The following is a 16,112-nucleotide window of genomic DNA, read 5'->3' as shown; positions in this document are numbered from 1 at the left end:
TAAATCTAACAGTCCCACTGCTTTACTTTGCAGCTTTCCAGCTTTCAGCACCCACCCCACCCACCCCAACCCATTTATACCTCTCCCTTCTCACTAAGGTTTCTGCCCCTTCCAGCACACTCTCATTCTCTTTCCGGCTGAATGCCAGTGACAATAACTCTCTCTCTCTCTCTCTCTCTCTCTCTCTCTCTCTCTCTCTCTCTCTCTCTCTCTTTCTCTCTCTCTCTCTCTCTCTCTCTCTCTCTCTCTCTCTCTCTCTCTCTCTCTCTCTCTCTCTCACATAACCTCTTAATACAACTACTAACCCTAACCTTATATTACACTAACCTTAAAACATTATTTAAATTGTGGTGAAATGATATTGTCCCCATAAGGAAGTCAAGTCCTCATAATATAGGTTATGTCAACAGACTGAGCAGGTGAGCTTTAGCCAACACCTGGCACAGGGAATGGTGACCTTAGGCTCATGTGCAGCTGCTCCTCAGCATACCCCTTCAATTTGTTTTGTCATATGTGTGTAGTCGAATCATGTCATATACTGCACTGAGTAAACAGCCAGTCAAACAAAGTGGCACAATCAGCAACTTTGTTTGTTTGTTCCTTTGTTTGATTTTGTTTGTTGAGGTGAAATCAGTGGGTTAAGTCTACGAACCTGAGGCCATTGTCATCACAGACACTAGATTAGTGTTCAGAACCTCGATTGTGTTTTCAGGGACTGCTCTTCTGATGTATCTAAAGCCTTGATAAGCAATTCAGAGCCAGGAATGATATTGAGATAAGGGCATTGGATTTTTACCCAGTTTAGGGCTGGATTGAAGACATCTGCAACGCTTATGCCTCTAAATTTATCTTATTTAAACCCCAGATAAAGACCAACCTGTTCTCTCAGTACGTCTGCACTCTACAGGTATAAGTGTCTTCCACCCTTTTTTTTTAAATCCTCTTCTCTTTGTGTAAAACGACCTTTGGTATTAGAAAGGCCCAATATAAATCTTATTATTATTTTAATTATATATTTTTGTTCAATGCCCTTCAGAAGTACAATGAGAATGATCTAATTAATATTAACACGGACATTGTGTTAATGTGGTATGCGAATCATTTCCATTATGGTGTTCTCTGAAATGACTGCACATGAGCCTAAGGCTGGGTTCACGTGGCCATCTCCAGGTAATGTCTCGAGCACCTGGAGGACACCCATGCAGACATAGGAAGAACCCACCAAACTCTTCGCACTCAGGAACCTTAGACATGACTGAACCTACAAACCCACGACTGTAGCTGTGGATGTTCTGGAGCAGCTACACGTGAGTTTAAGTTATCCTTGCTGAATGCCAATGCTGTAGCATTTATGAACAATTATTTCATAAAGTTCTTGTGGCTGAATGCCAGCAAATCCTCACAGCCATCTAATGTAAAGCCTTCCCAAAAGAATAAAGGTTGATACTGTAGCAACAAGGAACACAATGGCAACTTTCTTCTGATTTCAGAAGAAACTAAATAGCAACATAATGCACTCACCCTGTTACAACATGATAATAATTTGTTTATATATGTGTAATAAATGATTTATAAACAATAATTTGAATTAACCTGTTTTTGGACATGTAAAGGCATGAGGAGTCCATTAAAGAGCATTTCCAGAGGATCGCCATTAACAGTGCACATGACGTTCGGCACATTACACAGATTCAGAACATTCCCAAGGTCATTTATGATTCATAGAGCAGAGATCTGAAATAAACCTCACTCTGGATGTACAAATCACAAAATATAAGGCAGTTTTAAAATATAGATGATTGAGAAGGAAGAGACATAGAAAAGCATTTGGAGAAAAGAAGCCATTCAGAATGCACTCGGATTTAAGAGAAAAAAAAAGAAAAAAGAAAAATAACAAGACGCTCTGTCAACAAACGGCACTCCAATCTGAAACTTTTACATTTCAGCACAGAGGCCTTTTTCAATATTTCAGACAGAGATGGCGAGTACTTCTGATAAAAGCCACAGTCCGATAATGCAGGATCACGTAGCACTCTAATAGATCCGCTCCCTTAAATGATTCATAGAGCGTTCGTTTTTGGTCTCTGCCTTTTAGCAAATAAAATAATAATACTCAAATACATTAGCTTAGAATACTGAACACCACAGCTATAGCCCTACTGTTCTCACTGTGTGTGTGTGTGTGTGTGTGTGTGTGTGAGAGAGAGAGAAAGAGAGAGAAATAGAGAGAGAGAGAGAGAGAGAAAGAGAGAGAAAGAGAGAGAGAGAGAGAGAAAGAGAGAGAAACTTCCGGCATAAACCCATATCACTGATATAAAGCTGGTGTGATTACATGTGTATTTCACACTTTGGTATGATACTGAGTGGAAAAACCACTACTTAACAGTATTTAATGATTTCATGAGTGAATTAATGAATTTTCACTGAACACTAAATTAATGAAGGGTGGGCTTTGACATCTCAGGCCATAGCTATATTCCCAAACAGCACACTGACCTTAAGTGTATTGAGTCTGTATTGAATACAATGGCAGATGGAATCCTGCTCATGGCTAGAATTAGAATAATATGAAATATTATAATCTGGCACTTGACACACACACTTCTCTTCTGCTGTCTCTGGCTGGAGAAAGCCTTCTAAAAACATGACTCTCTCTCTCTCTCTCTCTCTCTCTCTCTCTCTCTCTCTCTCTGTGTGTGTGTGTGTGTGTGTGTGTTTGTGTGTAGTGGTGCTAGTAAAATACTGCAGCATTAACACGGAGGGAAGGTGTCAGTCTGTTTTTCGGTGGCTCATGCCGTTTGACAGACAGTTCTCTCAAAGTTCTGCTCCCTGCTGCAAACTTGTCCTTAAAAAAATAGAAGCAAAAAGCAGACTGGGAGAATGAGAGGAGCTGAGAGGAGTTCAAGAAAAAAAAAAGTGTGGTAGACATGGAGGGGTCCCTTGAGAAATCCCAAACTCAGATTCTTTCTGTAAATATCTGATCGCAAACTGCAGCACTGTTAAAAATGGCAGCTCTGGAGACCGCTGACAAACCGTGGACATCGTGCACATATTTTTAGTCTTTGTCTTTAGATACTTAATATTCAATGCTTAGAAGTGACAAAAACATTTGTCATCATTATTTACATGTATTACACAATATGGTAACTATATATTCAGGTGGTTAAATAGATGCCCCAGTTGGTTGCTATGGTCTTGCTAAACTGGTGTTTGCTATAGCAATTATAAGTAGTTTGGTTTCCAATATATTTAAGTGAGTTGCTAAAGTGTTAAAAATGGTCGCCAGTATGTTCAAGTTGGTTGCTATGGTGATTGTTGTAATATTTCAATTAACTGCTATTCTGTTCCATGTTGTTGCTATGGCGGTTATCATTTAATGCATCATCTAAACTACCTTTCATCAAACAGTGAATCAGCATTTAAAATGAAATATATAATTTTACAGTCACTATATATTTTTAAATCTTAGCTGTCCCCAGTTAGATTGTATCTTCACTGTGGTCAGTCTGATCTGATGAAATAAGAGAGAAGATTCCTGAGTGTTTGAGTTCAGTGAGTTGGAATGGTCACTGCCCTCAGGACTCTTGTGTTGGAAAGTGCCCTGAAATAGCGAAGGTTTGGTTTTGACCCATTTTTACTGGATAGAAATAGAGGGGTGAAGCTACCTGCAAAAAGCTATACATCATCTGTACCTGCAGTTTTCACATATGTACAGTCTCACCCATGAAAACATGGGTTGCGCTCTGACATACTAGATCAGATCACACTGTAAATGATGAGCTCTAGATCAGATCACACACTGTAATCTATAATATCACTCACTCTAGATCAGACCATTCACTCTAACAGATCAGATCCCACACTGCAATTGATCACATCACTCATTTCAATAGATCAGATCATTCAGTTTACAAGCTCTTATCATCCGTGCTGCAGCAGATCTCCTGCTGTAACTGATCAGATCACTGCAGTGGATGTTCTGTAAAGTAAAAAATTAAGATAATTTTAATTTGTTATGGTTCCCATATTCCATTCAGCCCCCAATCAAGAGAAGAGCCTCAGTTCCAATAACGCAGAGCCAATGCTACTAACTGTGAACATAATCAGAGCAGCAGACCTGTCCTTCAGCAGAACTGAAGATGATTAATGTTGATATTAAATTAACAATACACGTCTTTCTTAGACACTGAGTCTGATTACGCAACCGCTACAGTTTTCCCTCTCTGTTCATGCTGTGCTTTTGTGTTGTAGTTTTTATTTACCTTTCCTGTTCATGGCCATAACTACTTACTTTGTTAGTTGTGGCCCCCCAGGAGATCCATAAACACACACACACACACACACACACACACAAATACATACTTACAAAGTCTGATCTACATGTATTTATAATGACATCCATAGATTTCTGTATTACACAAGTAAAGAAACGTTACATTAACTTCAAAGCTAACTATCAGTTTAATAAGCACACACACACACACACACACACACACACACACACACACACACCATCACTATCATTAGTACTTTACAGTTATAGACAGTTTTCTTATTAGCACGCTAATCACGGGTGCCTCGCTTCCTCACTGTGTGTGTGTGTGTGTGTGTGTGTGTGTGTGTGTGTGTGTGTGTGTGTGTAAGTCTGTGTGAAAGTCCCAAGAGAAACAGAGATGGGACTGTTATGAGCAGCTAAGAGTGCGACTGCTTTAATGCATCATCTGTTGCCTAAAGCCTTTCTTTCTCACTCTCTCTCTAACACACACACTTGTATACGTGATTTCAGGGGACAATATATAGCCATAACTGTTCAACTAACCCAAAACTTTACACTGACCATTATCCTAAAACCTCACACACCCTCAGATCTTAGTCCTAATCCTTACCTGCAACCTTATCCTAAACATACTCCACGTAAAAACGTGATGATTTACATTGTAGGGAGGAACAGTCCCCGTAATGTGAGAGTGCATCCCAACAACATCATATTCTAAACACACACACACACACACACACACACACACACGCACGCACGCGCACGCACACACACACACACACACACACACACACACACACAAATACACCCTTTGCTTGCTCACCTGTAGACTACTAATTTTTCCAAGACCCTCCCCAATTCCACCCCCCCCCCGCCCCCCAGCGCACACACACATGCTACAACAGTGTAACCTAGATAAGAATCTATCACTGTCCTGAGTGTTACCTCATCACACCCCATCACTGAGAACATCACCTGGAACCAGCATAACAGAGTCCACACACTCACCACAGCCCCCAGCTCATGTCCCAAACACAAGCTTTTATCTGAGACAGGAACTACGGATGTGCCCGCTGTATGTGCCCCTTATACTAATAGACATCTCTCATTATAAGAAGGTTCAAAAAACATATTTCTATTCATCAGTTCATTTTTACATCCATCCATGTTTATCCATCCATCCATTCATTATCCACCGCTTATCCGGGTCCGGGTCGCGGGGGAAGCAGTCGGAGCAAAGAAACCCAGACCTCCCTCTCCCCAGCCACCGACTCTAGCTCCTAAGGGGGTATACCGAGGCGTTCCCAGGCCAGTCGAGACATATAGTCTCTCCAGCGTGTTCTTGGTCTGCCCCGGGGCCTCCTCCCCGTTGGACATGCCCGGAACACCTTTCCAGGAAGGCGTCCAGGAGGCATCCGAACCAGATGCCCGAACCATCTCAGCTGGCTCCTTTCAACGTGGAGGAGCAGCGGCTCCACTCCGAGTCTCTCCCGGATGTCCGAGCTCCTAACCCTGTCTCTAAGGGAGAGTCCAGACATCCTGCGGAGAAAACTCATTTCAGCCGCTTGTACCCGCGATCTCGTTCTTTCGGTCACTACCCAAAGCTCGTGACCATAGGTGAGGGTTGGGACGTAGATTGAACGGTAAATCGAGAGCTTTGCTTTTCTGCTCAGCTCTCTCTTCACCACAACGGACCGGTACAGAGCCCGCATTACTGCTGACGCTGCACCGATCCGCCTGTCAATCTCACGCTCCATCTTTCCCTCACTCGTGAACAAGACCCCGAGGTATTTAAACTCCTCCACTTGAGGCAGGATCTCACTTCCAACCTGGAGAGAGCACTCCACCCTTTTCCGGCTGAGTACCATGGACTCGGACTTGGAGGTGCTGATCCTCATCCCTACCGCTTCACACTCGGCTGCAAACTGGTCCAGCAAGAGCTGGAGGTCCCGGCTCGATGAAGCCAACAAGACCACATCATCTGCAAAAAGCAGACATGGAATCCTGAGACCACCAAACCGGACACCCTCCGCCACTTGGCTACGCCGAGAAATTCTGTCCATAAAAATTATGAACAGAACCGGTGACAACGGGCAGCCCTGACGGAGTCCAACTCTGACTGGAAACCAGTCAGATTTACTGCCAGCCATACGAACCAGACTCCTGCTCTGTTTGTACAGGGACTGGATAGCTCGTAACAAAGAGCCCAGTACCCCATACTCCCTGAGCACCCCATAGGTGAAAGTCCGGCCACCAGGCGCTCGCCAAGGAGCCCCTCCCCCAGGCCTGGCTCCAGGGTGAGGCTCCGGGCAAGGGAGGCTGTGTCCTCGTTGTTATCTTATTCATCCATGTCTTTATGGATCACTCTTTGTCTGGCCCATCACCTAGGACCAATTTGCCTTGGGAGACCCTACCAGGGGCTATTGCCCCCGACAACATAGCTCCTAGGCTCACGCAGGCACGCAAACCCCTCCACCACGTTAAGGTGGTGATCCAAGGAGGAGTTTCCATGTTTATATCATCCATCAAATCCAGTCTTTCCATCTTCAACATAAATGACATTATACTATTATGAACAATGTGTTTTGCATGAGGTGTGTGTGTGTGTGTGTGTGCATGTTTGTTCAGTGGTTATGTGCATTTATTCAAGCAACAAAGCTGACCAGGTTCGCAGAAAAGAACCAAAGTGATTGATAGATTGTGCGTCACTGTTCAGAGATAGTGGAGGTGTGTGTGTGTGTGTTTGTGTGTGTGTGTGTGTGACTCACCGTCCACCCCCCTCCATCCGTGCTCATATCGCAGTAGACCTGAAAGCCTGCAGGGTAATGAGTGGGAAAAACAGAGTAGATGCCATCTTCACGCTGACCACTCGCATGTATATCACTGCAGTCACGAGGACGAGAGCCTGAGAGAGAGAGAGAGAGAGAGAGAGAGAGAGAGAGAGAGAGAGCGAGAGAGAGAGAGAGAGAGAGAGAGAGAGAGAAAGAGAAAAGAGAGAGACAGGATACAGTCTTAATAATACAGTGCATAAATCAGAGACCAGATTATCCATTTACTCTACTCATGTGTCCATCTGTGAGAAGACAGTACAACATCATGAGACTGAAAGGATGTGGAGCTGAGTGGAAGTTGTTATAGAGGTTCTATAGGATGGACTGACCCCTCCACAGCCCTGACCCATCATCAGTCACTGTGTTGGGGATTGCTGGACGGAGAGAATCTGGTAGTGTGACTAGAAGCATGACAGATATATTTCCATACGATGATATGGAACCCCACCACCTCCCCAGCTATGATCCCTACAGATGTTGATGTACTTATCAGTCTCTAGTCGCATTTTTTTTTAATGCCAGATGTTTCTGCGTACAGTCTGCTGGACCGTGCCTCTAACAAAATCTTATTAAACATTTCTTCACAAAAACAGAACCACATCTGTGTCCACGGAAAAACACAACGAGTTCTAGAAAACAACAATCGTCTCAGGAGCTCCATTTCAGCTTCAGCGCGTCTTAGGGCCCCCCGGCCACTTGGCTAATGGCGGCTCAGATGGGGCAATGAAAGAAAAAAAGTACAAACCGGAATAATTACTCACTCACTTTAGATGCAGTTTTGCATGAAATTGTCTTGACGTCCTCCGCTTTGCAGAGTGTTGCGGAGTTAATAGCGAGATGATTATGAAGCGTTTAGCTCTGCTGACGGGATCATAACATGGAGCTGCTTCGGTTAACGTGCTTTGTAAAATGGCCGCAGTGCACAGGAGGAAAACTCAACGTTTAACGTATTCAGAGAAATTCAGAATCCATTTCACTTATTTCATCTCCACTTCACTTTAAGTACCAGCCATTCATTCCGGATCATTATGGCTTTCAGTGCAGTCATAGGCTGTCACCATTTTTTATTATGACACAGTAATGCTGTACTGTATGATGTTCTAATCTTAAATGTATGAGTTTGGCAGGCTTGTATACAATATATTAATCTACCACACCATTTCTAACTAAGAGGACGTAATGAATGGGTGCTATGACACTGTGTAGTGCACAGTGTAGGTCATAATATAACAGTTTCTGACTAAAAAAGGGCACTGTAGGTCAGATAATAAAACCATTTGTATTTAATATACATTTTACATCTCGGTAGTATTAGTTTCAAAATGTGTCAAGTGCACTATGTTGGGAGTAGGCCATTATTTAAGATAAAGCCCAAAGGTCTAGATGTGAGAAGCTCCTCACTTTTCATTTCCCATTGGATTATGGGACAATAGTGTCCATCATTACCATAATCAAAAATTGACGGGTTCTAACTATGCACTTTGTATTATTGAAATATACTCAAATTTGACACTATTTGACACTTTGTAACTGTACGATACACTGTATACTACACACTCCATCACTACAATTAGTTTTAAGTGCACATTGGGGATTCAGCCATAGACTCATAGCTTCTCTGCTGTTCAGAAGATGTCCTTTCAGTTTCCCAACAACTCCACAGGGAAAACCCTCTACACCTCCACCACCACCCCCATGCCTCTACAACCAAGTTCAGCCTCAGAAGTTAGTTGCATTTTTGGCTTCATTCCCTTTACAGTTTCACACCCTCTTTCAGTGGCAGTATGAAGTGTAATGCTCTTTTTTCCCTGTGTATATTTCTATTTTACTGTCATGATTTCTGGAGAGCACCATATCCTTTTAGACTCATCAGGGCTGAGTTTTCTTCTCAGAGCGGAAGGATGGCAAGAGCCACTCTTAGAAAATAAATGGGAAGGTGATTTTGCCTACTGGTTTGCGAAGTAGTCTGTGACTGACATTAAGTACAACACATCTTATCTAAAGCTTCTAAATCTGGCACTGGGTAATTTAGATGCAGCTCATATTCAAAGAACCATTAAACCATTCACTGACCACTGCCAGTGAGCAGAAACAGGGGCGTCCACCATGACATCATGCTTAACAAATCTTTGACGGACAGGGGGAATAATAAAGATGGACAGATGAGAGGGATGGATGGAGGGAGGAAGGGAAGGACAGAGTGACTGCTAGAATATATAGATGATACAAGGATGGATGGATGAATCCATGAATAGAAGTTACATAGATGGATGAATGGATGGATTTATGATATAAGTTGGATATTTGGATGAATGCATTTGTGAGGTGAAGAATGGACAGATTGCTGGATGAATGGATGTTTTTGTTATATCCAAACCTCGTCTGGTGTTAAAGGCTTTGTCTAGAGTGGCTACACTTTTCAGAAATAAAACAGTGTTGACCTGTGCAACTGTAGTGGACACAGGCAGAAAAACAAGTGATGAAAGAATGGTGAAACAATGGACAAACAGAGAGGAGGAGTTGTCTGAGTTCTCACCGTTGGCACAGCCTTTGAGCCGGGTTCCTCTTACTGGAGCTCTCTGCAGATCCGCCTTCACCCGAGCCTTCAGGCCTCCATTCTCCTTCTGCATGGAGTTCAAAGCATCGCTTACAGAGTTCACCACCTTCACCATGTTAATCTGGCTCTCGGAGAGCAGCTGGACAACAAACAAACATGCTGCTGTTATTATACATGCACAAAATTAACCTGACTTTTATAAATTATTAAGTACACTATAACCATTATATAACAAAATCCTTTCATAATTACAGCATTGCCAATGTTTTAACTAAAACATAAGGGGTATCAATAAGTAATCTGACACCCAGGAACAAGCAAGAGTGTTCTAGGAAGCCTTTCCATTAAATGGTGACATAAAATAAAGTCAAAACTGATATTCCAATCCTTTTGAGCAAAGCTGCTAAGCGCACCACTTAAAATTGCAATTATTGATTGACACTGGAACATATATCACCACCATGGACAGACACCACACTGCAAACCCAGAATTAAATGTCAGCACCTTGGACAGCAATGATACAGAGTAAAATACCAGCACCATGGACAGCTACAAAAGAACGGCTTAGGGGGAAATAGCATCACAGACAGCTACAGCACCCGTCATGCACAGTCAAATATTCGAACCACAGACAGTGACAATAGCATGGCTTAGGGGATAATATCAGCAACATGGACAGTGTCACATGCAGACACAGTATTGATATAATGAACAGCATCAGGACCATAGACAGTAGCACCAATGTCAGCCCTATGGGTGAAAGGCTGGCTATCAGCACGAAGGACAGTAACTATAATGTCAACACCATTGCAGCAAATCTGTGATTAGAGACAATTTTAGCGATATGAGAAACCTTTCTTCTCTAAGATCAATTCAGACCCTTGAGAGCCCTTGTCAAAACTGCACGATTCCATGGACAGTCAGCAGCAGCCGAAATATTAGTACCCTGGGAAAATGTTGTTCTGGTAATGATCGATACTACTACAACAAATTTCCCATGGTGAGCCATGGGTCGTGTAAAAGCAATGGTCAATATTTGCTGTCATGCCGCAAAAATGTCATTTTCAGCACCATGGACAGCGATGTGAAAAAGCATATATACACTAGGTACACTCTTCTCCTGTGGGCATGAGCTGAGCTTAGCCTACACACACACACACACACACACACACACACACACACACACACACAGTGATGGCATCCTCAAACCTGAGAAATGACCCACTTGTGTGTGTGTGTGTGTGTGTGTGTGTGTGTGTGCGGGGATGTGTGTGTGTGTGTGTGTGTGTGTGTGTGTGTGTGTGTGTGTGTGTGTGTGTGTGTCTGTCTTACTCAGTATAATGAATGAGCTGCCTCTTTTGCTCTCAAATTGGAGTTAAACTTAGTGATTTTAAAACGACCTTTACACCTGTGCTCTGAAAACTGGGATGAAGTTTGAAATATGTGTCATTTCTATTTTTAATAAATTATGCCTTAACGTTTGATCTCTGAGTGTTTAAAAATGCACACTAGAGAGTGGAGCACATGGGTGTGGAGTCAGGTTGGCAATAGCAGCCACTGAAGTGAAGGCCCCAGCATTCCTTATACTAAACTTCGACAGCTGAGTGAGACACTCCCAGACCTGGGGAGTCGGTCTGAGAAAACCCAATGTAGACCATGGGACCCCAGGCTCTGGCAGCAGACATTGGGTAGAGGTCAAGGAACAGTGGGTACGGAGTGTGGTGAGCCCCAGCATCAGAAGCAAACTCACATACTGTCCACCAGAGAGCTTCTGCCGGGGCTCACCACACTCTCCTCGTCTTCTCTCTGCTGTCTGCAGTCTGAGTCAGGGTCCAGTGGTCTGAGGCACTCTCCAAGGTACTACCTGCTTTCTCATCAAGGGGAAGCACAGAGAGCTGCTTTAGTGCCAGGTAGAGAAAGAGAGACTGAGACGAGTTCTCCTACACAGTAAACCCTGATCTTGAAGAGGGTATCTACAATTAAAGGAGGACCACACATTTAGCTCCATCCATTTAGAATGATTTTGGTGGTCTGTTGTTTGTATGTGGTTTTTAGTCACCCTTTGAATAACCATGAATCTCATGAATTTGGTGTCTGTTCCACCTTATGTAACATGAACCAGCCAAAGTAAGTCAGTTTCCCCTACCTATGGAGCAGGGATAGAGCAATAACCTCATCTCAGTTTGTGCTTTTCATAGTTTCAGTCGTGTAAGTAACTCCACAGATGACGTTTTCTCAGAACTGTGTGTGCATGTGTGTGTGTGTGTGCACTGTGAGCATAAGTGTATGGGATATCCTGAGTCGTCCATCATCCTCAGTGTCATGGACAGGCTTCTGCTCTGTTACATCAGACACACATGAAGTGGAATCATTCTCTCAGGACAGCGGCAGGCAGGCAGGGTCATTACTGACTGTCATCAGCCCTGTAACGCGCCACACTCAATCACTCTTTGCTGCCTTCGGCGGCCAATAGCTCAGGGAGCCGTAAAGAATGTGGAAACACTCGCACACACACATACACACACCCACATCTAATAACATGGCCCATGGAACAAGGTGGGCCAGCGAGGCCATAGGCCATCCTCTTTCTTTACCATCTCCCTCTGTAAAATCTGGGTCCTGTATTTATCCCCGCTGCTGGAGTAAAAACCCTGAATCTCCAAAAACACAAAGACGTTAAAGTAATCTATTTATGGTGCAATGAAAAGAGTGTCGACCCTAACCCTATCAGGAGATAAAAAAAGATTGAAGTTAATAATCATTTATTTCAAGTGAAAACAACCTTGGCCATAGCCATTACAAACGGCATACACCAATCAGCCACAAGATTAAATCCACTGACAGGTGAAGAGACTCACATTGATTATCTCGTTACAGTGGAGCTCTCATCCTCTCTCTCTCTCTCTCTCTCTCTCTCTCTCTCTCTGTCTTTCTCTCTCTCTCTCTCTCTACCTTTATTTTTATTTCTCTCTCTCTCTTTCTTTATTTTTATTTTTATCTCTCTCTCTCTCTCTCTCTCTCTGTCTTTCTCTCTCTCTCTATCTCTCTACCTTTATTTTTATTTCTCTCTCTCTTTCTTTATTTTTATTTCTCTCTCTCTCTCTCTCTCTCCTCACTTCCTTTGTATTCCTCTCTCTCTCTTCTCTTTTGGTCTCTCTATTATACTCTCTCGCTCATATACTTTCTCTCCTAAAGTCTGTTACATCTATCCCTTGTATCCCTTGTACAGATTATTGTTTCCACTTTTAACACCTCTTCCTTTATTTTACTCCATTGTTTCTCTCTTTCTTTCCTTTGCCTTTCTCTCTTCTTTCTTCTTCAGTCATCCCTTCTTTTATACTCTCTCTCTCTCTCTCTCTCTCTCTCTCTCTCTCTCTCTCTCTCTCTCTTTGCTCTTTGTCCCCCTTTTACTATTTTTTCTTTCATTGTCCTCTCTTTCTCTTCTTTTATAATCTCTCTCTCTCTCTCTCTCTCTCTCTCTCTCTCTCTCTCTCTCTGCTTTGTCTTGCCCTTTATTTCTCTCTCTACTTATGATGCTTTCTAAAAACCTCTCTAATCCTGACCTTGCAAAATCAAAACCCACATTCAAACAGTATCAATGGGGACTTCAACAACCCCCCCCCCATCCCACCCCACACTCACACACACACACACACACACAGGTCACCACCCTTGTCAAAAAGTTATCAGAAAATGAGGGATTACTTTCTATTCGGGGGGGATTTTGTAGATGCTTCTTGGCTGCACAGGTGTTTTGTAGTGATAAACAACTCCCTTTCACAAGGTGTTTGTGCATGTTCATGTGTGTGTGTGTGTGTGTGTGTGTGTGTGTGTGTGTGTATGTGATGGGCTTTAGCGTGTCAGAGCTTGTCAGCGACTGGCATGAGAAGGAGAGGGTGTTAATCCTAAACCTTAAGTCTAATTCAGATTAAACTTAGGCTTTAAGTCGGTGGTAATTCACTTAACATCAGGCAGCAGGCAGCACCTGCAAATCCAGCGATTAGAATTCAGCAACACATAAACACTCAGCGGGGGGCTTCTGTCAGGTGTGTGTACCCTCATATCACTGCCACTTTCAATACGGATCATCGCTTGAGCTGGAGCCAAACACGTATCATCTCTGAGCCTTAGTGACCTGTACTCTACGTGTCCAAACGTTATGGGTGACCTCAGCAGCTGAGTGGACACAGGCAATTGACTGGACACAGCTTGTACAGTCGCCGTAGTATAGAGACCTGTACCTACATGGTCTGGAGTAAGTGGCAACACCATAGCAATCACCAGGGAACATAGCAACTGCCCATAGCAGACCACCTGGGCCATTGGAAGTACAAAGGAACCCCTTATCAACACAGTAGCACCCACTAAGCAATGCCTTAGCAACCACCTGAAATTGCACAGCAGTATCTTTAGCAAACACCAGAAATACTAGGACAAGTGCCATAGCAATAGCTAATTTAGTGTAGCAAACATCAGGACACACCTTAGCAACCACCTGCAACAGCATAGCAATTGCCATTAAGTCATAACGACTGAGTGAACTGAGTTTTTTGAGGGGGTTTTTCTCCGCAAGGGGGCGTGTCTGTGATGAAATATGGGCGAGTACCAAACTTTGAAGCAGAAAAGGGTAACGTGGACACGTGCTGATGCTGATTATCCAGCACACAGTTATACACATTTAAACTCACACAAGTACACTAATACACTTCAAGTTCCACCTTAAATGCTCCCGCTATTACACTAACACCAGCCTATTCTACATTTTTGTTCCACTTTAAATAATAAAGGAGTCTGGATGTAAACTGCTGCCCCATTTAAAATGAAACGAAGCTGGAGAATAAAAAAGCTAAGTTTCCATCTTAAAAACTGTAGCTGTTGTGTTGGTTCATCTACTTGTGTTTATGTTTCTGTTGGTGGAGTTTAATTCAAGTGCTACAACACGTTTTCTTATCATCACTCAGTCCACCTTAAAATCTCCTGTTGAGCTTCTGTTTACGTGTGACACATACGGTACGCTCTCTCCTGATTAACTTCTGAACCCAACCCATCATGCACTGCGCTCAAAGTTAAAATGAAAAGGAGCCGTTTAGGCAAAGTAAGGGTAGTTTGAATTTGATGAGTAAAACTCACATCTTTCTTATTGGCTACTGGCACCATTTATTTGCATATGGGCGTGGCTTTCCCCATCATTCACCATGATCCTGTGGTTGTTCCCCCAAGGTGACCTTCCTCTAAAGCTGTAAGGTTATACTTGTCTGCTTTTGGTCATGAAAGTCCTAGGAGCAAGTTCCTACTTTTTCTGCTGTAAGTGAAGCATGTTGTTGGCTGAAAACCAATTAAGGCAGTTGCTTAGGAATATTTTGTGGTTTTAACTGAATAAATTCACCTTTACTCAACACACTCCAAAAAGTTGATCTTACACACATTAACTGAGTGTGTATGTTTTTATTATCCATTTTTATGCTGTGTTGGCTCAGTAGGCTTGAGTGATCCCACATTTCTGTATCATTTAAGTCACGTTAACTTTATTGTTTCATTAAGAAGTGCAGTTAGGTTTTACAGTGCAAAGATCACCACAAAGATCCCCACAGCACTCACTTAACAACATCATAGCAACCATCTGAGATACCATAGAAATCACTTAGCCAAAAGACTGCCGAGAGCTGTTTGGATTGCTCTAGCAACATCTGGGAGCCAGCTGTGCTCTTCAAGAAATGGACTCCTCTCATTCTGATTGAGTATTGAGGGGTTAGGTGACCATAACCCTAACCCTAACACACTTACCATAACCCTGACTCTAAAGTAAACATTTCCCTTTTTTCTATCAAAATACCACAAGGTATAAAACCAGGTCCTACACTGTGATTCAAGAGACTCAGATGAGGGGGCGGGACAGTTCTAAAGTCTCCATACTTCTGTACTGTAGTTTTATCACGTTTACTGTCTTAGACATACCACAAATGTGACAGGGTGGTCTTGTTTCACAGTTTGTAGGTTGGTAGGTTCCATATCCCCAAATTAATGTTCACATGTACTCAACAAGTGATTTCAGCATAACATTTCCCCTTTACACTCTATGTTGTAGAAGAGTGGAGGGGTTGATAGTGGGGTAAAGTCCCTAATTCACATCCTCACACTCTCAGGCTGAGAAGAATAACAGAAAGGTTCTTTCATCTCAACTAAGCATGAGACTATAATTAAACGGGGTTAAGCGATTTCAGTCTGTGCTATTAGGATATCTTAATTGCATTACTAAAATGTTAACTTCACAGTTTCATTTGAAACGCAGTGTTTAAGTTGCTGATAGCAGCGTGTTGAGGCACAGCGAATAGGCCGTGGTACCTATGAGAAGGAAGCGGATGTTTAAATGGACCATGACCAAGGCATTTGCACAAAAGATAATAAGAAACAAATTACTTAAAGGGGACATAATATAAAAAAGAGTGT

General features: G+C 42.8%; 1 protein-coding gene across 2 annotated transcripts in view; it reads right to left on the bottom strand.

The window, feature by feature from the left end:
* fibcd1b (fibrinogen C domain containing 1b) overlaps nucleotides 1–16,112 on the bottom strand; it is a 91,418-nt gene that overhangs the window by 43,887 nt on the left and 31,419 nt on the right. For both annotated transcript variants that reach the window (XM_066661430.1, XM_066661431.1), the window contains 2 exons: nucleotides 9,644–9,803; nucleotides 7,045–7,181 (listed from right to left, as the gene is read on the bottom strand). In XM_066661430.1, coding sequence (XP_066517527.1) covers nucleotides 7,045–7,181; nucleotides 9,644–9,803 — 297 coding nt within the window. The remainder of the gene's footprint in view (nucleotides 1–7,044; nucleotides 7,182–9,643; nucleotides 9,804–16,112) is intronic.

Source organism: Hoplias malabaricus, chromosome 2 (assembly GCF_029633855.1).
Source record: "Hoplias malabaricus isolate fHopMal1 chromosome 2, fHopMal1.hap1, whole genome shotgun sequence".
Classification (NCBI taxonomy): domain Eukaryota; kingdom Metazoa; phylum Chordata; class Actinopteri; order Characiformes; family Erythrinidae; genus Hoplias; species Hoplias malabaricus.
Note: the sequence above shows the minus strand (reverse complement) of the source record. Positions and strands in the feature narration are given on the sequence as shown.